Source organism: Bos javanicus, chromosome 5 (genome assembly GCF_032452875.1).
Source record: "Bos javanicus breed banteng chromosome 5, ARS-OSU_banteng_1.0, whole genome shotgun sequence".
NCBI classification, from domain to species: domain Eukaryota; kingdom Metazoa; phylum Chordata; class Mammalia; order Artiodactyla; family Bovidae; genus Bos; species Bos javanicus.
In genome coordinates, this window is record NC_083872.1 from 115,502,496 (window position 1) to 115,527,625 (window position 25,130).

At 57.5% G+C, this 25,130-nt stretch overlaps 1 protein-coding gene across 2 annotated transcripts in view; it reads right to left on the bottom strand.

The window, feature by feature from the left end:
* SHISAL1 (shisa like 1) overlaps positions 1–25,130 on the bottom strand; it is an 81,411-nt gene that overhangs the window by 38,710 nt on the left and 17,571 nt on the right. For both annotated transcript variants that reach the window (XM_061418816.1, XM_061418817.1), the window contains exons 2-3: positions 12,708–12,803; positions 8,857–9,070 (exon numbers count right to left, since the gene is read on the bottom strand). In XM_061418816.1, the coding sequence (XP_061274800.1) occupies positions 8,857–9,070; positions 12,708–12,771 (278 nt within the window). In that variant the 5' untranslated portion in view covers positions 12,772–12,803. The remainder of the gene's footprint in view (positions 1–8,856; positions 9,071–12,707; positions 12,804–25,130) is intronic.

Sequence of the window (25,130 nt, forward strand, 5' to 3'; positions counted from 1 at the left end):
TCTTATTCTTCACCCAGCACTTCCACGCTGAGGTCTAGTCTGTCCTCCAGAAGCAGAGACGATGGGGGTTCTGAGCCGTAGATGCTTCTTTGTGAAGGGGCACAGGCTTCCTGCCAAGGCGTCTCCACCTTCGAGGAACTTGCAGGCACACCGGGCCTTCCCAGGGCCTGTACCTTCAGCCCGGCCAACCCTTCCAGTGCCCCCAGTCCCTTACTTCCTCTCCTGCCTGACTCCTACCACCGCCTCTTGGAGACTGCCTCCCCCAGGAAGCCTCCCGGATACACTGCCCCACCTACCCCGGCTGGGAAAGGCTTCTCTCTGGCCTGAGGGCCCTTCAAACCCTCCCCCGCCACCCGGGCCATGCTAGCCGGGTCGTGTGTATCCTCCCGCCCAGGCCAGGGTCTGAGTCTCCCCTGAGTGCCCAGATGGTCGGGGAGGCTGCTTCCTGGCCTCGCCATGGCAGCTGGGGTAGCTGAGCTCCAAACAGTGCTCGCTCGGGACAGCGACTGTTTAAAGGGACCTACTTATTAATCACTCAATGCCTCCTCCATCTGCTGCCTGCTGCGGGCATCTGTGCAGGTGGGCATGCACAGGCAGTGGCAGAGAGGAGGCGCTCCCAGGAGGCAGAGCCGGCATCCAGCCCCGCTGCCCCACATTCCACGGGGAGAGACCCGCCCCAGCTCCCAGCAGACAGGCTCCCTGGATGTCCTGGGTCGCCACAGCAGGGCCCCCTAGATGCTGTCTGAAGCCTGGAGCCTGGAGGCCCGGCTCCGGCCTCTTCTCGGCCTGGCTTTGCTGTGCAGCCTGGGAGGACATGGGTGTGTCTCTGTTTCTGGAGGAGATGGAGTGGAGCTCCTCCTGGTCTTGGCTTCCAGACTCTGGATCTTTCCCGCTTGGTTCACCTGTGCTCAGCCTCGGCCTTTGCAGTGAGATGGGGGCTGCTCCCCTCCGAGTCCTCCAGCCCCCTCCCCGGGCTGGGCCCCAGGTGGAGGGTGCTGACTTTCACTCACACACACACACACACACACACACACACGCATGCAAGCCCTCTGACTGGAAGGCCTTCCCTCCCCACACGTGGGGCGGGGGGCTCCTCGAGGGGAGGCTCTGGGTGTCCTGAGCACCTCACGTCCAGCAGGCACTGACAAGTGCCTGGGGCTTCCGGGCTGCTTAAGGAATGAGTAACCCCACAATTCTGCATCACAGCCCCTTGGATCCCTCCTGCAGCCCCACCTCCAGCCACCACCTCCCTGAGGCCTGCAGCTGTCCCAGGGGCTTGTTCTTGCTAAGGTGTGAATGACTGACCAGCAGTCTTCCCCACCACATCCCCCTGCTGCCTGATTTCAAGGGGAAGCCAGCTCCGCCTGGAGACATGTGGATGTGAATTCCTGCCAGGGAGCAGAGGCCAGCAGTGCGGTCCGGCATCCTGAGACAGGAGTCTGCATGGACACGGGAGGAGGACCTGACTCCAGCCCCCGGCACCCCTGTTTTCCCCAGCACCCCTCTCCACCTTCCCCTGGAGCCCCCACAGCGTTGCTCGAAGCGCCAGGCTTTTCCTGGGTGGTTCCCATGGCAGCAGCCGCGGGGGCTGGGGGAGGGGAGAAGGGAGGGAGAGGCAGGGCCAGCTGCGGGCAGATGCTACCCTGCAGAGAGGGAGTCCACGATGCCTGCAGGGGCTGGGAGCGGGACCACAGCTAGGCCTAAACCACCAGGGCTAAGAAACAACAACAGCAACCAAAGCAGCGGCTGGCGGGCATCGCTCTAATCACTTGACACATCCTAGCCTGTCCGACCCTCACGGCGTACTAGGGAGGAACCCTTGCTGCCGTCATCCTCAGCCCAGAGATGCAAACCGAGGCTCAGAGGAATTAAAACAGTGTCTGAGATCTCACAGCTGTGAAGCGGCAAAGCCAGGATTTAAGCCCAGCAGTCCAGCTCCAGAACACACATCCCTAACCACAGTACCACACTGCCTAAGTAAGGCAGGTGCCACCCACGTTCTCTGGGCAGACAGCCCCCTTCAGGCTTGTATCCATGCTGCTTCTCTGCCTGGAACTTGCCCCCTACCTCCTGTGCATGCAGCTGGCCCCACCTCCCTGTCTTCCTGCAGCTTCCTTCAGGAAGCCTTCCTTGATGTCCTCCTGTGTTAAGTCCAATCCCTCTCCTTGGGCCCCCAAAACCACTGGGTTTCCCAGAACACACTCTGCTGTCTTTGCTGTCTTGTAGGACTATTTGCATCTCGAGATCAGATCTCCTTGAGGCTGAGTCAGGGTCTAACTTATCTTTGTGTGCCCAGCCCTCAGCCTGGGGCTGCTTCAGACATTCCTTAAGCTAACACATACTGAGCACTCATAGCAAGCTGGTGACAATGGCAGACTTTATATTCATAACCTCTTCACTAGATTTTACTTTCTCTATACGCATTCTCTGGAGAAGGCGATGGCAACCCACTCCAGTGTCCTTGCCTGGAGAATCCCAGGGACGGGGGAGCCGGGTGGGCTGCCGTCTATGGGATCGCACAGAGTCGGACATGACTGAAGCGACTTAGCAGCAGCAGCAGCAGCAGGCATATTCTCTAGTGCGTGCATGTATGCTAAGTCGCTTTACTCGTGTCCATCTCTTTAAGACTCTTGACTGTAGCCTGCCAGGCTCCCCTCTCCATGGGATTCTCCAGGTTGCCATGCTCTCCTCCAGGGGATCTTCCCAATCCAGGTCTCGAATCCTTGTCTCCGGCATCTCCTACACTGGGTAAGGCGGGTTCTTTACTACTAGCGCCACCCAGGAAACCCATATTCTCTAGTTAGTTAAGTCGCTCAGTCGTGTCCAACTCTTTGCGACCCCATGGACTGTAGCCCACCAGGTTTCTCCGTCCATGGGATTCTCCAGGCAAGAATACTGGAGTGGGTTGCCATTCCCATATTCTCTAGTAGTTAATAGTAATACTAGCAATCACCACGTCCTGTGTTTCTGAATCTTTGCAACAATACTGTGAGTTAGGAGTTGGTCTCCCTAATTTACAGATGAGGAAATGAGGCCCAGAGAGGCAAAGTCATTGCCAAAGGCTGCACCGCTGGGGAGGGGCCGCGCTGGGATTTAGACACAGGGCCATGTGACCTCAGAGTGTGCGCAACTGGGGGGAAATCCCAAGGTCGAGTCTGAGACAGATGTCCAGGCAGGAATTCCCCGCATCTGCTTGGCCCATGTGTCCTGGCTCACCCTCTACCGGGAACTGAGGACCGGGTCCAACCTCCCCAGCAAGAGCTTCCTGAATCTCAGGGTGTCATCGCCATGGCAAGCGCAGGCGCTGCTGGGCTACAGGCCTCCGCAGCCAGCTCAGTCTAACTGGCCTGGGGGGTTGGGGTGACAGTGTGATCTCACGGCCCCCCTCCAGTTCAGAGGAAGTAGAGGGGCACTGGAAGGAGGTGCCACCTTTGCTGACCCCCTCTTACCTGCAAGGGAGGCCACCCTGGAGCTGGTAGCCAGCACAGAAGCCTGGGCCACGGACCCCATCCCCAGGCAGCTCCCCGCCTCTCCATGGTTGGCTGGCTGTGAGCATTCTGGTTTTTATAAAATTTAATTTAGAAATGCGATCTGGAAATTAATTTCATCCAGATGCAGGGGCCTTTGCTGAGTGTGTGTGTAGGGGTGTGTGTGTGTGGGTGTTGTAAAGGTCAAAAGATAAAACAGAGGCTGTTTTATGAAGCAAGATAAGAAGCCAGCCAAAACCATAGATATCAATTTTTCAGTATCTTTTGGGATATTTACTGATTCACATTCTTTTGGTGCTTCTCAAGCAATAAACCAAGCCTTCTCTGATGGAGAAATCTCGCTGAATACCTTCCCAGACAGGAGCAGGTATGTCAGCCGACTGAGGCCAGGTGGTGGTCCCATCACCACCCGTGGGCAGTCCCGGGCAAGGATGGAGGAGGTATGCTCCTGAGACCATTGTGTCTGCGTGGCCGGAGCACCTCTGGGTTTGGGGAAAGGAAAGCTTTTGGAGGAAAGAGGTTTCACTGCAGCCAAGGGAAAACTGACAACCCATCACTTCCCATGGTGAGGCCTTGAGGACTCTGCTGTCTTCTGAGAATTCCTGTCCCAGGCTCCCACCTCTAGCAGCCCATTTGCCTTGTGAAGGAACACCCATGTGCCGCACAAGGACTCCGGTCCGTGACCCACTGCCAGAGGGGCGACCTCTGCCCTCAGAGACCACTGATCGCCGACCGCACAGGCCCCGTCCCAGCCCACGCCCTGAACAGGTGACTGATCACCGACCACACAGGCCCCGTCCCAGCCCACGCCCTGAACAGGTTGCTGCTGTTGCTTGTCCAGGGCCCTGGGTGGTCACTGCTGCTAGCGTCCTGCCCAGAACCTGGCATGGGAGGGTGCGCACACACTCCTGAACACCAGGGCTGCTGCCCGAGTGGCTAGAAGTGGCATCTCCCTGAGGTGGTGGGCTTGGCGAGGTTGCTTCTCTCGCTCTGCCTGCCTTTCTGCCAAGCAGCCAGAACCAAAACAGACCGTTCTGTTCCTCCAGAAAAACACAAGTAAATAAGTCATCAGAAGCACTCTCCTTTTGCCTGCCACCAGCCCCGCCTCCCGGCTGATTCACTGGGAGGGGCGGGCAAGTGTCAGGCGGCCCTTGCATCTTCATAAAGCCCTAGTGGGGGTCACAGTTGCGCTGGTCCATCTAGATGGGTATTAACCTTCATCTGGCCTCTGGGCTGAGGTCTGGCATGTTCCCCAGCATCAGACAAGCCCTGGCTTTCTAGAGGCACCCAGGGGTGGCAGAGCCCGCTGGTGGAACAAGGGCCCTGGCATCCCTTGGCCTCAACTGTGGCTGCAGTAGGTGACCTGACCAGCCTGGGCCCAGCCCCTTTTTCCTTGCTCTCAGAGTAGCTGTGAGGACTAACGAGACAACACAGGTGTCCTGCCCAGAGGGATCAGAGCCCCAGAGGGCAGGACGGTCCTAAAGGCGGACTTTACCTGGCTCCCCTCACACACCTGGAGCACTCAGGACCTCTCAGCCAGCCAGGCCTGTCCCACCCCGTTCACCACTGACCTATCCTCCCACTCCCACCAGCCCATCTTCCAGTTGTCCCCTCTCTGACACAAGCTCTGGCTGGACACAAGGCCCTGGTCCAGCTCCCTGGGCTCAGGCCTTCTCCCCAAGGTCCCTCAACTCCGACAGCTAAGCGGGAGGCCCTCCGGGGCCTCTTATCTGAGCTCTGATTGGCTCTGTCCTGGGTGTCCCCGGCCCATCCTCTCTGCGGGGCCCCCATCTTGTCCAGGTCAGCATCATAGTTTCTGCAATGTCCCAGGTCCTTGTCCCTGCACCATCCATGAGTACAAGCCTGACTTGAAGCCCTCAGGGCCCCGTGCCACCCTCAAGAGGAAGCCCAAGCGCCACCCCCTCTGCTCCCAGCCCAGGGGCCCCCAGCCCAGCATGCCAGCCCCTGCTGCCTCTCCACACTCTTCCTCTGGCATTTCATATCAGGCTACCCAGAAACGCTCCTTCCTCTGTACTGCGTGACTCCCACTTTCTTCTACACTTTTGGATGCGGGAGACCAAGCACCACGCCTCCCTCGTGAGGCCCAGGAGAGCTGAACAGCCCAGCTGAGGAGTGCAGCCCAGCTCTTCTGGGCTTCTCTCCACGTCTGTGGGAAGGGAGGTGACAGGAAGCTCAGTGGAGAGTGACGAGGAGGCATTCCTTCAGAGCAGTGCCCTCAACCAGGAAAAGTCCCGCATCCCGTGCTTAGCAGTCAGGAGACTCGGTTGGGGGTCACAGCCCATCAGTGGGGAGGGGGTGCTCCCTGCCTCTAGTGAGTGGTGGCCAGTGTCTCACAATGCACAGAGAGACCCCCAAAAGGAGGATGAGGCCCATGTGTCCATGGGGTCATGGTGGGGGTCCCTGCTCTGGGGCTTGCCATCGACAGAAGTCTCGGATTTATTAAAGCAACTCTAGATCCAGTTCGGCTCTAGGCTCCACCCGCACTGGCTGCCTCAGTCAGGCAAGTTATCCAGCCTCTCCACACCTCGCCTTCTTGTACATCAAGGAGACTAAGGGTGGGCTCCCAGGTGACTTCAGAAGGTTGACACAGAGCCGGCCCCATGCTGCCTGCTCCAAAAATGCTTGCTGAGGTTCCAGAATAAAAACCAAGCTAAACTTCCTCAGTGTGGCCATGCCTCCCCAGGGAAGAGCTTTGTTTTGTGGTTTGACACTTTATTATCCGCAGTCGGGACCCATTGTGCTGAGACGGTGGAGAATTCCACGTGCATCCTGTGTGAACGTGCAGACCACAGAAACCTGTGTGTTCAAAACGAGGATCCCAGACGCCAGTCGCCAGGGCCTTGGAGAAGTCTGGCCACCTTGCCAAGCCTCTGTCTTCTGTCTGGCTTTCAGCCAGCAACTACAACACTTTGGGGTCCTAACCTCAGTCCTGGCACCACCCTCCTGGCTTAAGAAATTAGTCTTTGGTCTTATAAAAAGGCTTGGGTCAAGTTCCAGGCTTGATTCCAGCCCTCGTGACAGAAGAGGCTTGCTGAACTACTTCACACAGAATTATTCTAAGGTCTGAGCAGATGGCAAGATATTCAAGGGAAGCACCCATGCATCTGAGGAAGGCAGGCTGGGGAGCTGGCCTTGGTGGGAGGAGAAGAGATTTAGATGATAGTCAAGCAATTTGCATCTCCTGCCTGATCAGAGGGAAGAGGCAGCTCCCCCCAAGAGAGCATGGTGTGGTGGCAAAGCATCCAAGCCCAACATCACACAGAGACTGAGGCTCAGACCTTTCCCACCACCATCACTCCCAGCAGTGACACTGATCCCCCCACTAGTCACTCAACAAACCCACTCCTTCCAAGTAGATTTTTTTCCTTACCACGAAAAAAATATATCTACCTCAGGAGTCATCCTCAGGCTTACTGGGAAAATATCTGAAGCATCCCCATTAAAGTCAGGAGGGAGATCAGAGTGCCTGACAATTTCAAAGATGGTCTTAGAGGTACTAGCCAACATGATTAGACAAGAAAAAGAAGTGAGGCACAAAAGTTAGAGAGAAGGAGATGAAATCATCATTATTTGCAAACAGCATAATTGGACATGTAAGAGAGTCCACCGAAAAAGTACTACAAATATAAGGAATTACAGTAAGGTGGCTGAGTAAAAAAGTTTATATTTAGAAACCATTAGGTTTTAGTATTTAAACAACAGTTGGTTAGAAGATTTAGTGGAAGAAAGTGAAAGTTGCTCAGTTGTGTCTGACTCTTTGCAACCCCATGGACTATATACAGTCCCTGGAATTCTCCAGGTCAGAATACTGGAGTGGGTAGCCTTTCCCTTCTCCAGGGGGATTGAACTCAGTTCACCTGCATTGCAGGCAGATGCTTTACCAGCTGAGCAACCAGTAGAAAAAAACACCTCATTATAAAACAGCAGCATGAAAAGAAATAAATACGAATAAATGAAAAGATATGTACAATCTCTCTGTGAAGAAAACTCTCAAACACTATGAAAGAAAAGCTGAACAAACAGAAAGGCACCCTGTATTCTTGGAAGGGAATATTCAACGTCAGGAAAAGTCCATTGTCCTTGAATTAATCTACAAACCCAACACAATCTCCATAAAAAATACTACCTAGATTTTTGTTTGGCAGAGAGACTAGACAAGCTAATTATAAAGTTTATATGACAAACAATCTAAGGGAATAGACTAAGAAGATATTAAAACATATCAAAAGCAACAGTAGTGAACACAATGAGGTGCCAGCAAACATAAACAGGCCGAGGAAAGCCGCCCCAACCTACCCAGATACTCACGGTTAGTATATTATCGTATACAGGAAGCTGGCATTTCGCATCAGTGAGGAGAAGACGGACAATTCAGTCATTCCTATTGGGATAACTGTCTACCCATTTAGGAAAAAAGTAAAGCTAGATTCCTAATAAACATCCACACGAACTACTTGCAGGCAAATTAAAGAAAGAAATCTTACATCCAAATAAATTCCTGACACATCAAATATCTAAAGGTAAGAAAATAAACATACAAGAAATAAAACATGAGGGAATCTTTTTATGATCTCAGAGTAGGAAAAGCCTATCTCAGGACGATATAAACCCCACCGGGCATAAACGACAAAAATATGGGTACAATTTGACTGTATAGTAATTTAAAACTAAGCATGAAGAAAAAAGCAGCACAAACTCAAAGACACTCTGAGAAAATATATGAAACGCATCCCATTTCCTTCATATATAAAGAGTTCCTATGATTCAATAGGAAAAAGGCCAAAAATTAAATAGGTGAAGGCAGAGGACACAATGGCTTTTAAAAATGTGCAATCTGCTCAATCATCATAAGATGAATAAGTGGATACTGTTTTGATACATGTGCCCTTACTTAGCATATTCTTACTGCTTTTCTACCAGCACACTCCTCCTCTCTCTCTACATTCAGATCCCGCCTATCAGGGCCCTGGTCTCATGTGTTCCAGTCACCTTAGGGAAAGGGGCTGCGTGGGAACAATTTCTGAGTCAGGAATGTCAACCAATATTTGTTGAACAAACAATGAATGAAAAAGGAACTTGGGTCCCGTGGGCTCCAGGTCCGAGCACCGAAAGTCTTCCATGTCCTTGACTTCACTCCGCTTTCCCATCAGTCCTGAGAGGCAGGTATTGTGTTGTCGTGTGCCCATTTCTCAGATGAGAAGGCATCCCAGAAAAGGACAGAGCAGCCCAGAAAACCTGTCACCTTCCAGGCCCACCCATCCTCACACTGATTACCCCACAGCTGGCTGGGAGGTTGGGGTGTCCTGGCAGCACCCTGGCTTGACCGGGGCCCCAGCGTGGTACTCACTTGTGCATGTAGCCCTCTGAGCCGGCCGTGAGGTTCGCCTGCATCACCGCCTGGAACTCTGTCTCGTTGCAGCAGTATTTGAAAACTGTGTTGTTATGGTGACAGCAGAGGATGAAGGTTTTGTTGTCCGAGAGCCGGGGGCAGTGGAAGCCGAAGTGGTAGCGGCCTTTGTGGTCTGTGTACGGCTCACAGACCCGGAAATGCGCGGACAAGACTGGAAAACAGAGTCACCAGGCTTGGTGGGGGTCCCTCACCAGGCCCAGCTGGCCCAAGACACCCGTCAGTCCGTGAGGATCGTGGGCAGAGCCTGGTTGGTCTATTTTAGGGTCTTGCTGCCTCTTCCCTCACCAGGAGGCTTCTGTGGCCCAGGGTGAGCCTCCCCTCTTCCAGGAAGCCTGCTCCTGACCCCTCCTAGGCCCCCCTAGGCTACCATCCTGCTTATACTGAGCCCCCGGGAGCTCCTTGCAGGCCCAGCTGATCTTAGCCTCAAGGACATCCTTTCCCAGGGTTTTGCATACAGCAGGCACCCAATCAGGAAACAACACGAACTGAGCACCTACTCTGTGCTTCACCGGTTCTATCGGATTTAATCCACTTGGCCATCTTAAGAGGCAGGTCTGGGATCCCACTTTACAAAGGGAGAAACCAAGGCTCAGAGGCCTACAGTGACCTGTCTGAGCCAGTCAGAGGTGGTGGAGGGGGAATCCAATCCAGGCCTGCCTGGATCCAAGGTCCAGGACCCTCTCCACTCCTCCGTCACTGGGCGGACTTGGTGGTGGACTCGCCAACAAGTCCAGGCTGGCCCAGGTGGTGAGCGACAGGGATGCGAGAACCAGGTCCTGCTTGTGGAGAAAGCAGTGTCTGCTTGCATCTTAGTTTCAACTAAACTGACCCCCTAGAACCAGAAGCCCTCACGGGGCTGCCTCAGTGGCCCCAGCTCTTATCATAAATAACTCAGCCCCCTAGACCATTGAATTTAAACACAATTTCTCCCTCTGCATCTTCTGACACACAAAAGACCATCAAAAAACTCAGTCGGTGACAAAGCTTCCCTGGCCTCGGACCCTCATTCCCCTGACTCAAGGCCAGAGATCGGTGTTCAGCCACTGGTGACGCCGTCTAAGCCCAGAACAGTATTTACTAGTCATGCCGATGGTGATAAACAGGAGTGAAAGCCTGAACAAATATAACAATGGAAAAAAACCTGGAGCCCGCTGACTCCAGCTTAATTAGTATCTTCATAAAAGGGACTGCTGTATCTAATTTGTATCGCTCAAAAGGGGCTTCGTAGGCTGAATACATTTCTCCAACCACAAAGGCTCTGGTTCTGCAGAAGCGCCTCAGTTGGTTGAAAGCTCTGTCTCTGCTGAGAGGTTATTAGACTCCAGCCCACACAGCTCCCAGCGCCCGGGGCTGCTGAGGGGATCCCAGCTGGGTGGTGCTGGCCGGTGGGTGGGTGGGTCTCATGTACTGGGGTACCGAGGCTGGCTTGGGTGGCCTCGTGAAATCCCGGGCCCCTTCCTCAAAGTACAGCACCCTCCTCTGTGGGGATGGGCAGGACCACTGCAAGAGAAGGGTCCCAGCCTTTCAGGAGTCAGGGGAGCTCTCCAGAACCCCTTCTCAGCCTTGGAAAAAAAAGAAGACCATCTTAAGGACACAGAGCTCACTAAGGAAGCCTTTGGTGAATTCACCATCTCACTTGATCTCGTGCATTCCCGAGTACAGAGGAGAAAACCGAGGCTGAGCGCATTGGTCTCGAGGTGCGGTCCCTGACCTGCCACATCCTCAACCCCCAGGGACTCGTCACAGACACAGTGCTTCGAGCCCCGCATTCTGAGACAGAAACTCGAGTGGGAGCGGGGTCGGGGGGAGCACAATCTGAGTCTTAGCAAGACCTGCAGGGGTTGCAAAGACTTGGTTTGGGACCCACTAGCCTGGAGGAACAACGTACCGGAGGCTGGAGGTGAGGGGCAGAGGCAGGAAGTGAATTCTAGCCACTGTTCTGGGCCGTGTTCCGGTCAATGAAAAAGCTCCATCTTCGGTTGGGGGTGGGGGTCGGCTCACACTCAGCGCACAGGGGCTGAGTGTGTCAGCAACTCCCGGTGGGGAGTCAGGAAGACCAGCTGGGGCCCTGAGGCTGGGCTGAGAGGCTGTGGCTGCAGGACCCTGGGAGGGAAGGGGCAGAGCTGGGAAGGGGCCTTTGAGCCCGGCTTTGGAGGAGCCGGAAGTGCCGCCATGGAGGTGGGGAGGGGAGGCGGACAAGTCCCCGGAGGCTCACCCTGGCCACCCTGGAGGGCCGGCGCCACCTGCTTTGACCATCCGACAGAGACCAGAAGGCCACTGCTGCCTCCTGAGGAAGAATGTGAGGGAGCCCGAGGCGCCCTGGGCCCCGAGCTGGGACACTGGTCTGACGCCTGGAACGTACAGGACCACCTGAGCCATCAGGGCCTTTCTGCGCCTCCTTGCCCCTGGTGATGGGAGACCAGCAGTCTCCCGGGGGCTGGGGGCCCCAAGGAGCACCTGTGAACAGCACACAGGTCCCGCTTAGGGCAGGGAGGGGGTAAGCAACAGAGGGGATGACAAAGGGCCATGCTTCTGGCCTCAGGTACGGGCACAGCAGGGCCCTGGGGCCTGACGGCAGAGGGATGGTGGTTAGGAAGCCAGCGCATCTTGAGTCACCAGGAAAAAGGGCCCAAGCAGAGACGGAACACCAAGGAACAGCCACTCTCTCAGGAACTGGGGTCCCCGAGAGGGGACCATGATTCCCCCTATTTGCCAAGTTCAGGGTCTGCAGGGCCATCACTTAACAGCCAGGTGACTATGTTCTCTGACTGCGTGGCCTGGGACTGGTCTCTTTCCTGGCCTGAGCCTCAGCTTCTTCATCTGTAAATGGGTGAGGAGTCCCTCTTCTCCAGGGATAAGAAGAGCTAACTCTCAGGAAAGCCACCACAGGGAAGGAGTTCTGTGCATGGTGGCCACTCCCAGACCCCTGGCCTTGGCCTGTCTTGGGCTCTGCCCCAGGGGCCCTTCATGGCCTCCTTCTGAGCCACAACGGCCAGCAAAGGGGCAAGGGACCTGAAGCTGCAGGCTGGCACCCACAACCCTGTCAGAGCAAGAGGCGAGGAGGGGTTATGTGCATGCCTGCCTGAGAAAGACAGAGACAAGGGCAAGAGGGGGAGAGGGACAGGGCAGAGGGAGACACCAAGAAACAGGCACGCAGACAGAGGGAGAGACACAGAGCCAGCAGGCGCCTTGCTGAGAGCAGGGCCAGCCCCAATGGCAGAGGCGGGTGCCCCTTCTCCAGGCGGCCAGCTTCACCCGGAGGCAAATGAAGGACGCGGTTTATGTTCATCTTGGTGAAGGGGTGCATGAGAGCCCTCCTGCTGGGATCGGGGAGGGGCGGACCTTAGAGACTGGCGGGTGCTGGGGGCCGGGGACCTGGCATGATGCTGCCTGGGTTGGAATCTAGCCCCTACACCAGTTGTGCCATCTCAGGCTGCCCAGTTCCCTCTCCAAGCCTCAGTTTCCTCCTCTGCACAATGAGGTGACTACAACATTGCCTGACTTCGACTTGCCAGGCCCAGGAGAGAAGTCACTGCACCTAAGGGCTTCTCCTGGGGCTTGATGGCAGCCTGCGATACCCCCACAGCATCCTCGAGAATCTTCCAGCGGAGCTCCCCGAGACAGACACACATGGGGCCTCGCCGAATGTTAGCTCCTCACGAGGGTGACTCCCGTTAGCACCCATAACTCTGGCTGGGCTAGCAGTGACCCCGGAAAGGAACCTCCTGTCCCTGCCTACCGCCCGCCCCCACTGCCCACCTCCCATCGAGCATCCTGGGGGGTCCTACCTGCAGAAATCAGCAACGAGAGGACGGCGAGCACGTTCAAGGGCTGCTGGCCACAACTGGTCATCGTTTGGCTTGCATCGATCCGTCGAGCGCTGCCTGTAGAATGAGAGCCGAGAGAGACCAGCTGCGGGCCGTCCTGCCTGTCGAGTGGACCACCGGCTCTGCTGCCCGCGGCGGGGCCAGCAGGCACGGGCGGGGACGCGAGTGTGCCGGAGCAGGGGCCAGGATGCGGATGGGGGCAATGCCGCCATCCAATTTCCTTTCTGGGATGAATGAGTTCCCCAACCAGTCAACTGTCACCTCCCTTTCTTTTCACGGCAAAACCAGACTTCATCAAAGGGGTGCGGATGGATCAGGTGGTGGAAATAACCAGCAGGCTGAGGGTGGTGGGCACGGGAATGAGAATGGGGGTGAGCAAGGGGACTAGAAGTGAGCTCGTGCAGCTGCTAGGGGCCGGCAGGACCCAGGTCTCCCTGCTGTGTTCTAACGAGGACTTCCCTCCACCGCCCCTGCCCTGACCCCCTCCCTGCCCCACCCCCCAACCCCCACCGCAAGCATGCATCCAGCCAGCACCTTCCAGGCATTAGGGACCCAGCAACACACTCAGCAGAGCTGACAGGGCACAGACAAATGGATGAGGAGTCCACAGGCTACGAGCCCCCTGGGGTCACACCCCAAACACCGAAAGCAGAGACTCGGATACGTGTCCACCCACGTCCACAGCAGCACAGTTCACAGCAGTGAAGGGAAGGGACAGCCTGAGCGCACACCGACGGGTGATGGGTAAACACCACACGGCAGGTGCTAACCGTGGAGCATCACTCAGCCTTCAAAAGGGAGGAAACGCTGCCACAGGCGGCAGCACGGATGAGCCCCGAGGCGGCTATGCTCAGTGAAACAAACCAGATGCACAAAAAGACACATACTGGGTGGTCCCGGTCATCCGAGGTCCCTAAAGGAGTCAAGTTCACAGAGACAGGAAGTAGGATGGCGGGGTGGGGGGCTGGGGGAGGTGGAGAGAGTGCTCCTTGGGGACAGAGCTCCCGTTTGGGATGAGGACAGAGTTCTGGAGGTGGATGGTGGGGGTGGAGGAAGTGTTGCAGACCGAGGCGGCAGCAGGTGCAAAGGCCCTGAGGTGAGAGCAGCAGGGAGCCAGGGAAGGTTGGGGGAGGGGCGGGCACCCGCAAGCCCCCTAGGGCAGGGCCTTGGCTACTTTACATCAGGTTGTTGGGGCCTCAGGAAAAACCTGAGAGACGGGTTCCCTGACTATCATCACCCCCACTCCCCAGGGGTTTGAGAGCTCAGGCTGGGGAGGAGGCCCAAGCGTGCCCTGTGTACTTGGTGTGGACTGCTAGAGCCCCACCGGGGTTGTAGCTGCATGTGGCTGGGGATGGATTTGCTGAGCACCTACTATGTGCCACGTTCTGGGTCAAGCGAGGTCCTGTGCGCCACCCTCTGCCCTCCCAGCTCTCCCGACCAGGGAGAGCTCGGGGACCCCAGCATGGTTCTGGGGCAGCTCTGAATCCTGAGTGGAGGCAGGAAGCTACCGGGGGGTGGGGTGGGGGGCAACTCAGAGGCTGGAAGTGTCGGACCAGGAGAGGGGGTCAGATTCACCACCAAACACGGGGTACCCTCAGATCCCTGCCCCTGCTCTGCGGCCCCTCCCTGGGCAGCTCACTTGGAGCAGGGGCGGCAGGGAGGCACCAGCGTGTCAGGGCGGCTCTGAAGTGTGGTGAGCCAGAATAGGAAAAGAGGGTGGCAGGGCCGGGAGACGCAGCCCGAATGCCTGAACACAGTGCTCACTCACGGTGACGTCGGTGCCAGCCCCTGGGGAGGGCCCCCGCCCACCCCGCCACCCAGGCCTCTCTGCTCCCCCCCACCACGAGCAGCCCTGCCCCCACGGGCTTCCAGCTTCTTAATTGCTCTGAGTCTGGGCCTCCTCCCCGCCTCCCTCAGGGCACTCCTGGGAGGATGAAGGAGATTAAAGCATTTGAAAGTGCTTAGGAAAGGATTTCATACTGGGGAGACCTAAGGATCACCCCGGGACAAGACCCTGTGAGGGGTGGGGAGTGACAGGTCCTGAGCCCCCATCTGCAGGTGGGTAAGCTGAGGGTTTCCTGAGGGCCAAGACGGCCTCCAGACTCTGGGCTCCTCTGGCCCCTGTAGGGTGGGGCCACCCATTTTTTGAGCCGGGGCTGCAATCTGAGAGCTGGTGGGTTCACTGAACAAATGCTAGGGTGGGGGTCCTCCTCCGCCACGGGCCCAGCCCTCCCTCATGCTGCCCCTACTCCCTACAAAGCCCTGCACGTATGGAGGGGGGCTGTCACTCACACCTGGGGTGCCCTCCTCTCTTTCCTGTGAGACCAAATCCTGTACTGCCTTAGAAGCTGGTCTAATGCCACCTCCTCCAGGAAGCCTGCCTTGATTCTATCAGCTGGAAGCAGCTTGTCCCTCCATTGAGGCTTATCATATTCCAACTCATCTCTCATTAATGTGTTAATTCAATGATTCATTTATGTATTCTCTCAGCATCCACTCATTGACTGCCCCCCCACCCCCAGCCTGCCCCGCTCTGGGCCAAGGCCTTGGCTGGGTTCTAGGGACTCAGGGTGTGCTGGGTGAGGGTGCCCACCAGCTCTATCTTATAGGACTGGTCCTCACGCCCTGTTCTATCAGACCATGAAAGTCCGGGTCAGGGCTTGGCATAGCCTGGGTGAGAGCCCCAGCCTGGATGACTCTGATTCTTGGCTTCTTGGGGGCACTGAAACAACAGTGGCCTCAGGGCCTGCTTTGGGTGTGAAGGTCCCGCCCAGCACAGGTGTACCCACCACGGGGATGTGCTGTGCCTGCCGCGTCCATCCCCCCGTCCAGCGGAGCCCTCCTGTGATCTGCTCAGCCCCCTCCCCCATTCATGCCTCCAATCTCCACCATGTCCCCCTGTGTGGCCGCCTAGGATGAGTCAATGGGTGACGGATGCCACAGCCCTGCTGGTGGGACAAGGGTTGGGGTGGGGGCTGCCCACCTCCCCAGGCCCCCCCGGGCAGCTGAGGTGTCAGCACTGAAGGCTGAATTTGTGGTGGAAAGAAAACCCTGCAGAGAGTTACTGGGAACTTACATAAAAATTCCATTTGTCACGACCCAAGACAGCAAAGCTCGAAGCCAGCCAGCGACTCTGTTCCCGGCCGGGCCAGAACAAAGCGGCTTTGGATACCAGCCCTGCGGGGTTCCCATGAGAAGGCCAGCCCAGAGGTCACGCCATCTGTAGCACCCACATTTGCCAGAGCCTGCAGAGGGGGACCTGGGTGTGTCACACTGGTGACATTTGGGGGCAGCCCCCCCAGCAGAGGCAGGAGTTGGGGCTGGCAGAGTGAGCAGCCCCCCCAGCCCCGCCCTGCAGGGCTGGCCCTGCCTCTGGGGCTGCGCCCCGGGGCTAGCTCAGACCAGCCGGCTTCTCCATGGGTGCTGTGTGCTGGCTTTTCACCATGTTTTCTCAGATGATCCCCGACAGCCCGATCAAGCAGCCATCAAACTCCCATCTGGTAAAGGACACTGAGGCTCAGAGAGGTGAAGTGACTTGCCTGCGGTCACACAGCTGCCCACCGGCTCCACCAGGGAGCAAGCCCAGTCCCCAAGCAGGCGGTTCCTCCAGGCACTTAGGAGTTTCCAGGGCCTCCGGAGCCCCCCAACCCCCAGAAGGCACATCTACTACAGACAAATTCAATTTATCATGGTGGTTTAGTCGCTCAGTCGTGTCCGACTCTTGAGACACCATGGACTGTAGCCCGCCAGGCTCCTCTGTCATAGGATTTCCCAAGCAAGAATACTGCTGTGGGTTGCCATTTCCTTCTCCAGGGGATCTTCCGGACTCAGGGATCGAACCTAGGTCTCCTGTACTATAGGCGGATTCTTTACCGACTGGGCTATGAGAGAACCTCTAATTGATCGTCCCTGGTTCTATTCCTCTGAGAACCAGTAAACTGCCCACCGTGGGAGCTGGTGGCCGATGGTAAAAAAGCTCGCATCGCAGGGAGAACGTTCTGGGTGAGCGGGACTCCCAGAGCGGATGGCCTCCAGAAGCACGCGTCAAGCACGCATCTCCGCGTCCACCCCTCGGGTCAGCCGGGGACTGCTGTTCCCAGATCCGAGGAGTATTTTTAAACACCGAATTTGGCAAGGCCTGAGTGTAAGGGAAGGAGGGCATGTGAAGAGAAACAGAGCCGGAGAAGATGAATTAAACCCCACCAGCAACAACAGATCGGTTCTCGAGTCAGCCAGGCCAGGCAGGGCTGGGGACAGGGGCAGCGGTGGGGAGGGGCGCTGGGCCTTGGGCGCTGGGCAGGGGGCCGCTGCCCCAGACCCCCGCCCCCCAGGACCCTGCACGCCTGGTGACCACTGGCACCACACCTAGACTCTCCTCTTCTCCCAGCTTCTCCCAGACCCCTGCTCACCCTACCACGAGCTCCCCTAGGTGTGGCCAAGAGCATCAGTTCTTGCCTGGACCAGGTCAAGGCCAGTGGGCCTCGAAGGGCAGGCCTTGAACTTGGGCCACACTGCCTGGCTCCACCTTTTGTAACCACTCCCTGTGTGTCCTGGGACAAGTCTCCTTGGCCCTAAAAGGAGGATAAAAATAGTAGCTAATTCACAGAGTCCTTGGGATGATTGAACGAAGTGACGCATCTGAGGGCTTGGAAACGGGGCTTGGAACTCAAAAGTGTCCGTGGGGAGCGCCGCTCCTTGCCGGCCCCCAGCTGGCTCTGCCCCAGCCTCGCCCACCAGGCCAGGTCCTACGGGCCTAGGACCAGCTTCCCAAAGTGCCCATCCGACCACCCGCCCGCCTCCTCAGGTTCAAGTCCACGCCCTGTAAGCCTGGAACCAGCTTTCAAGGTTCAGCGGGGGTGCCCATCTCTCAGTGAAGCTTCCCTCCCTCTAATTCTCTCACTCCCCTGGGTGGGCTCCAAAGGCTGGCACGGTTGAGAGCATGCTGCCTGCTCGGTTTGTGTCCCGACTTGAGAGCAAATGGGTTGGAGAAAAACAAGTGGCAGGCAGAGGGGTGTGGAGAACCCAGACCCCTTGCCGAGGGGGCGCCTGGCCTCTTCAGACCCCGCCACCTGAGCCCTGTGTTATTTCACAGCATCGAGGACGAAGAAGGGCCCCTGACTAGTTACGCACCTGTCACCCAAACACGTCCCACCTTGACCCATCCCTGCAGGGCTGCAGCTCTGCGGGGCGAGGACAGGTCCCATGCCAGCTTCTGGGCGCCAGGCACAGGTGGCAGAGCACAGGAGTCAGGGCCTCTGCTCAGGCTGGCCCTTCCCTGGGCATCCCTTCCCCAGACTCCAATGTCCACATCGGACCTACCACAAGGCCCAGCTCAAGTGCCACCTGGCCCAGGAAGCTGGTGAGGCGGCTCACCCTCTCGACCCCTACTGTCCAGGGAACGGGTCCTCTTTTGCATGCCCATCAGTGAACAGGCCTCTGCTAGGGGCCAAACCCAGGGCTGGGTGGCATTGGGGTTCAGCCACAGACAAGAAGGACCAGGTCTGGCTGCCACGGGATGGCACGGGGACTGTGGGGGAGAGTCAGGAAGCAAGTGATCCCATGACGAGCTAGTAACTACGCCTGGGTGTTCTTCTTATTAACAGCAATATGAGCTCTGTGAATTAATAATGAAACAAGGGCAGAGCCCTCTGGGGCCTCATGAACAGTCCTGCGGGCAGAACAGGTGCCCACCAGACGGGTATCGGAACTAACCCTGGAGACAGCGGCCGGGCGCCCGCCCTGGGCCGGGAGGCGAGGACTCTGACAAGCTCACCTACTTCTTGACACCCTGAGGGCTATTCCCCTGCCGTCCCTGGGGTGCAGGTGGAGAGGCAGGCAGGGAAGAACCAGGATTCAAAGCCCGCGCTCTGCTCCTGCACCCGGTCCTCATGGGCAGGCGGGTGTGTCACACTCCAGGCAGCCCACGTGTCCACACACATGTCTGCAACTGCACACACAGGCACAGGCGTGCACCCCTCCCCGCCACGACCCACACACACTGGGGACCGGCACACGCAGCCCCGGCGGCGAGTTTACCCCCCAGCAAGTCCTCAAGCGTCCAGGCCCTTCCATAATCCTGGGTTTGTGAACCTTTGTGTTAAGGACAACGCCCACTTCGAGGTTATGAAATCTCAGTCCAAACGTGAAGTCCAGGAATAGACGCCAGTGTGAAGCAAGATCAGAGCGTGTCCTCCTGACCCTGAGGGCCTGTGGAGGGCAGGCGGGAAGCCAGGAAGTGGGCCGGACTCAGGCCAGCAGTCATGGCCACGGCCTGTGTTGGGTGCCCTTCCCCATCTTCTCAACCTCACGTAGACCCTGAGGGCCACGCTGCACCCGCCCTGATGGCCTGCACTCTCTCCGTGAATCAGTCAAGCACACGGGGCCTCCCGGCATCCCTGTGCCTGAAACCCACCCTCCCCTCAAAGTCAGAGAGCTGCCTTTCAAAATGCAAATCCCATTGTACCATCACTGATTAAAACCTTCCAAGGGGGTGCTTTCTTGGTGGTCCAGTGGTTAAGACTTTGCCTTCCCTGGTGGCTCAGCTGGTAAAGAATCCACCTGCAATGCAGGAGACCTTGGTTCAATCCCTGGGTTGGGAAGATCCCTTGGAGAAGGGAAAGGCTACCCACTCCAGTATTCTGGCCCAGACAATTCCATGATCTATATAGTCCATGGGGTCGCAAAGAGTCGGACACGACTGAGCGACTTTCACTCACTCCTGATGCAGGGACCGGGGTTCGATCCCTGGTCAGGGAACTAGATCCCATATGCTGCAACTACGACCCAGTGCAGCTGAATAAAACCCCCCACACAAAACACAAAAAACCTTCCAAGCGCCTCCCACAGCACTGGGGTGAAGGCCAGATTCCTGCCAGGGTCCTGACCCCTCCCTGGCCAGGAGGCCCACCTTCCAGCCACACTGACCTCCCTGCAGCCCCTTTACCACGGCGCCCACCCAATCCTGTGCCCACCCCTCTCCTGGCAGATTCAGATGAATCCCCCAGAGCCAGTGTCCACCAAGAGGTGTCCCCCCGACCCAGGTATAAGGTCAGGAACCCTGCTGTGTGTGCTCACAGCCTGTCTACCTCTCCGCATACAGATGGTGGTTCATAGTTGCATGCTGGGTACAGTGGCTCTGTCTGAGCTATGTCTGTCTGCTCCCCTAGACTGCAGACTGTAAACTGGAGAATGGCTGAGACCCAGAACCGGTGACATAGTTTGCAGGGCCCAGTGCAAAATGAAAAATACAGAGAAATATCTTCGTTCAAGAATCACCAAGCATTTGTAGACAGCCAAGGCAGAGCATTAAACCAAGTGTGGACCCTCTGAGCACGGACTGCACACTGTGAAGCCGGTCCGGCTGACACTGCTTGGTTTTGCCACGATGTAACATAGAGCCCCTGAGAAGGCAGTGGCACCCCACTCCAGTACTCTTGCCTGGAAAATCCCATGGATGGAGGAGCCTGGTGGGCTGCAGTCCATGGGGTCGCTAGGAGTCGGATACGACTGAGCGACTTCACTTTCACTTTTCACTTTCATACATTGGAGAAGGAAATGGCACCCCACTCCAGTGTTCTTGCCTGGAGAATCCCAGGGACGGAGGAGCCAGGTGGGCTGCCATCTATGGGGTCACACAGAGTCAGACACTACTGAAGCGACTTAGAAGCAGCAGCAGCAGCATAAAGCCCAGCACATGGCAGTGTCAGTCGCTCAGTCGTGTCTGACTCTTTGTGACCCCGTGGGCTGTAGCCCGCCAGGCTCCTCTGTCCATGAGACTCTCCAGGCAAGAATACTGGAGTGGGTTCAGTTCAGTTCAGTTGCTTAGTCGTGTCCGACTCTTTGCGACCCCAAATGGAATGGGTTGCCATTCCCTTTTCCAGAGAATCTTCCCGACCCAGGGTTCAAACCCAGGTCTCCTGCACTGCAGGCAGATGGAAAGGACCAGAATTGGTAGCAGGGCACCCAGCACATCTAGTCAATTAGCAAATGCTCCATTAATGGCACACAAGTAAGCCCTTTTAAACACTTGTTGGAGTGGTTGAATGAATGCAGATATTATCATTTCTATTTTTCAAATAAATTGAGCTCAGAGAGCCTAAGTGGCTTGCTTAGAATTCGAGGGTGGCAGGCCTGGGTTTCGAACTCAGGTTTGTCTGACCCCAAGCAGGGGCTCACAGTGGGTTCCGGGGAAGATGGCACAGGTTTTGGAGCTGGTCTCCCCTGGCCTAGAATCTGGGTCCTGCTGCTAAGTAGCTGAGTCTTCTGGGCTTCCTCATCTGTAAGATGGGAACCATGACCCTGCCGCTTGCTGGGGTGAGAAAGACGAGAAGCACCAGAACTGCTAGCAGGGCAGCCAGCACATCTAGCAAGTTAGCAAATGCTCCGGAGACGGCTCTCACCTGCTGGCACCTACTGTTGTTTCTAAAGCTGATGGGTTCGGTCCCTGAGAGGTTGCTGTGTGCCCTTGAGCAAAGCAAAGTATGTTTGAATTCTTCCTTTCAAGAGTAGCGCCCTTAAGCTAGCACTGACTTCCTTTCAGCTTCCCAGGTGGTGGAGTGGTAAAGAATCCATCTGCCAACGCAGGAGACACGGGTCCAATCCCTGAGTCGGGAAGATCCCCTGGAGGAGGAAATGGCAACCCACTCCAAGGTACTTCTTGCCTGGAAAATCCCACAGACAGAGAAGCCTGGCGGGCTAACGGTCCATGCGGTCGCAAAGAGCCGGACTCAACTGAGTGACTGATCACGCGTGTGTGACTTCCTTCCGCTTTGTCTGATTGTTAATTGCTTCCCTGTGCGGCACCAGCTCCTTGGGGTGGGGTGGGGGTGTTCTGTGCCTCTCTACCCCCCACAGAGGATGCTCTGCACACAGTAGGTGCTGAATACATGTTTGCTGCCCCAAGAGCAGGAACTCTGCCAACACTCATGGACCTGAATGCCAGGTTGGCTTTACTGCAAAGAGCGCATTCCCGTGGGCACAGGTGAGATGCAGTCCGGGGTCTGAGCGTGACTCTCGCTGAGACAGGAGGGCAACTTTCACTGCCGACACCAGCAGTGACCTCAGGGGTCAGCCCTGGGTGGATGCCACACACCCAAGCCAAGAAACCAACTCCAGAGTCTCGGAGAGCCCAGGTGGGACCGCGCAGAGTCCTGGATCTACATCCCCTGACCCCACCCACCGTCCCCGTATCAGGCAGGCTTGACAGTGCTTGCTCTACATGGCCAGTGTAGGGTCAACTCAGGAGGGGGTCGGTGAGCTCTGCAAGGTGCCCTGTGGGGTGTCAGCGCGGGTGTGACCATGGAACTGCGTGCAGGGCACCAGCAACTTGGAAACCACCTGCTCGCCCAGTCCCTCCCTCGAGAGAACATTCTAGCTGATCCCCGGAAGGGCCTCCTCCCCACCCCCACCGACCCAGTTCTGTTTCGAGTTCTAAGCCTGGCTAGTTTCCGCCCACCCTTCCTGCTCTCACCAGGCCCTCCATGCAGGCCCCTTCCTTGAATGTTTGAGGCGGGCACTGCTGCTCCCCCATTTCACAGGTGGGGAAACTGAGGCCCAGGGAGGGGAGCCATCCACCCAAGGGCATGCAGCTGAGGCTGGGCTGGAGGCCTGGATGCTCTGCTCCCTGCTTGGGGCCACGGCCAAAGGCACGTTGGTCCCCCGCTCCCGGTTAAGGAGAGGGCTTAGCTGAGAGCTCAGGAAGCCCTCTGCCTCTATGTTCTCTCGAGTTATTTGGCTACACCATGGAGATAAAACAACCAACCCCTGGAAATCCCAGCGGTATTTTTTTCCCCAGTGGAGAAACACAAAAATATCACATGAAGAATGAATCACTTAAAAGTGTCAGGCCAGGGAGAAGAAAGACAGACCCGCAGACTGTCAGAGGGCGCCCTGATTTCTCTCCCCACTCTGGGGGCCCCTTTCCAGCTCCTTCTGTGGGAGGGGGCTCTGGCTCCAGGGACCCTTCTTCACTGAGGAGAACAGAAGTAAGCACAGCCTCAGTTTCTTGTCTGTAAATGGGGATAACATGCCCCCCTTGAAGGACTGTTGGGAACGGCCACGGAGGTGGGGGAGGCCTCCATCCAGCAGCATTGGGCTAGGGACCGCAGACACACTGGTGGGCTGAACAGACCCATCCCGTCCCCCATGGAGCCAGCCAGATTCCATGTGCCGTGACTCGGGGCCCCTGCGCACAGAGGCAGGCCCTGACCTGGTCTGGATCAAGGGTGTCCCCAAGGAACATGAGATCGGTGAGATCAGCGGGCTCCTCCAGACCGGATGAGGTAGGCCTGGCAAGGGAGCACGCCAGCAGGGAGCCGGGCGAGTGCAAAGGCCAAGGGGTGGGACCGGGCTCAGGGAGGGGGCGGCTGCAGTGGGAGCAGGAGGCAGGGCCCTGTGAGCACCCCTGGCACACAGTAGGTGTGACGGGACTCTGCGGGGCCTGCCCCCAAGGGTCATAAACCAGGGGTTTGGCCCTTTCAGGTGAGGAAGGGGCGGGAAGCAGAGATGAAGACTGAACCCGATGGGTGAGGGAAGGCAGGCAGGACTGGCCCACGCTCACGTGGAAGGGGCGGCGGCCAACCATGGCCTTGGGGTCTGCCTACCTTGTCCTCTGCCTGGACATGCCAGGCTGGCCAGCTGGGTGCGAGCACGGGAAGAGACCATCAGGGGAGCTGGGTGTGAAGGACAGGTGAGAAAGGGTACCGACTCACCAGGGCAGGGCCCCAAAGGCATCCGGCTTTGGGGAGGAGCTTAAAGAGGGGATGGGGGCTAGGGGAGGGGGCTGGAGCTGCCCTAGGTCAGAGTCTCATGCTTCTTCCCCCACTCTAAATTCCCTCCCATCCCAGCTTCCTCGCTGGTCCACAAAGCTCAAGCCTGTCTGGGCATTTGACCCTCTATTCACCCGCCAGCTGGGCTAGGCTCTTGACAGGAGACACCAAAGCACAGAGATGGTCTGCAACTTGCCTGAGGTCACACAGCCTGCAGGCAGAGGACCTGAGCTGGTGGTCCGGGACCAGCTTCTGTGTACCCCATATGGGGTTGCTAGCTCTGCCCAGAGCCTGCTCCCCACCCCACAACCTGCCCTACACAGCCTTCACTGGGGCCCCTCATGTCCTTCTGGGACTGAAAGTCACTCCATGGCCTGGTCCGGTTCTTCACCCAGGCAAGGCTTGTCCAGGGCGGGGACCCTGGCTCCTGGCCGGGCTCAGGGGGGTTTGCTCCAAAGGAAGTCGTACCTACACAGTGCGGATCTGGGAACACCCAGGACATCACAGCCCCGGCCTTCCGGACTCCCAACCACGATCAAGCCTACATCCCAATGAATGAGAGCGACTCGGTCAGGCCTCATACAGGCCAAGGAGTATGGCTGCTGGCCAGTGTGGATGGGAGCTCAGCGGGTCCTTCTGGGGCGGGAGGAGGCCGGGCAGCTGGAGAGAGCCTCGGCCCTGCCTCAGTGGCGGGGGCCCAGCTCAGGCCCGGGGCCGGGAGTGCTGCCTGGAGACTGTCCCCAGGGCCAGGCTCAGATCTCCCCACCTTTCTGTCTTCACAACACCCCACCAAGAGTCCCATTTTACAGGTGAGCAAACCGAGGCTGGTCCTCATGATGTCTCACGGCTCAGAAGCAGCTGAGCTGGGGCTGCAGAGGCACATCTGGGCTAACATATCACACGATGAGACTCCCAAGGTCTTAGCCAGATGCTGGTCAGTGATGTCACTTCTGGAGGCTGTCCTCCGTGCCGGGCACTGCCCCGGCGAGACACACTGGTGAATACGTTCAGCCTGCTGCGCTCTGGGAAAGGAACCCCAGCACGCAGAGCCCGAGGAGGAGGGTATGTCCACCTGACTCCACAGCTGGGCTGGCTTCCCGGCTGCCCCCTTCCATACACACCCCACCCTCCAGCACTTCCCCCGCTGGCATCAGGAGCCCTCTCTTACAGGGAGAGCTGCCTGCATCGGCTGCTGTTGGAAACACATCATGTGACCCTCTGGACATAGTCAAAGGGCCCGTGGGCCTCTACAGCCGGGTCTCCCTGCTCCAGGCACCATCTCCACACCCAGGGCCCTTTGTGTCTTGTCCCACTGCCCCGTCTGTAGCTGGCGTTTCTGTTGTGACTGGTCCCACAGTGGCCTTTAAAGCCAGGCCAGAATGGAGGCTGGTTCCCTCTCCCTCCCTCCCATCACAGGACCCTGCCTGCCCTGAGCAGGGCCAGAGATAAACCTTTCTTGTCCCCTGAAGTCACAAGTGCTCTGCTTACAGCAGACAGAGCGCTGGGTCCAGATGGGCCCGGGTGCCCCTCATCTAGTCACCATCCAGGTGGACAGGGGCAGTCCAGGGTGACCAGCGCTGTGAGGGTGAAGCCAGGGGGCCGTGGGAGCCCAGAAGTG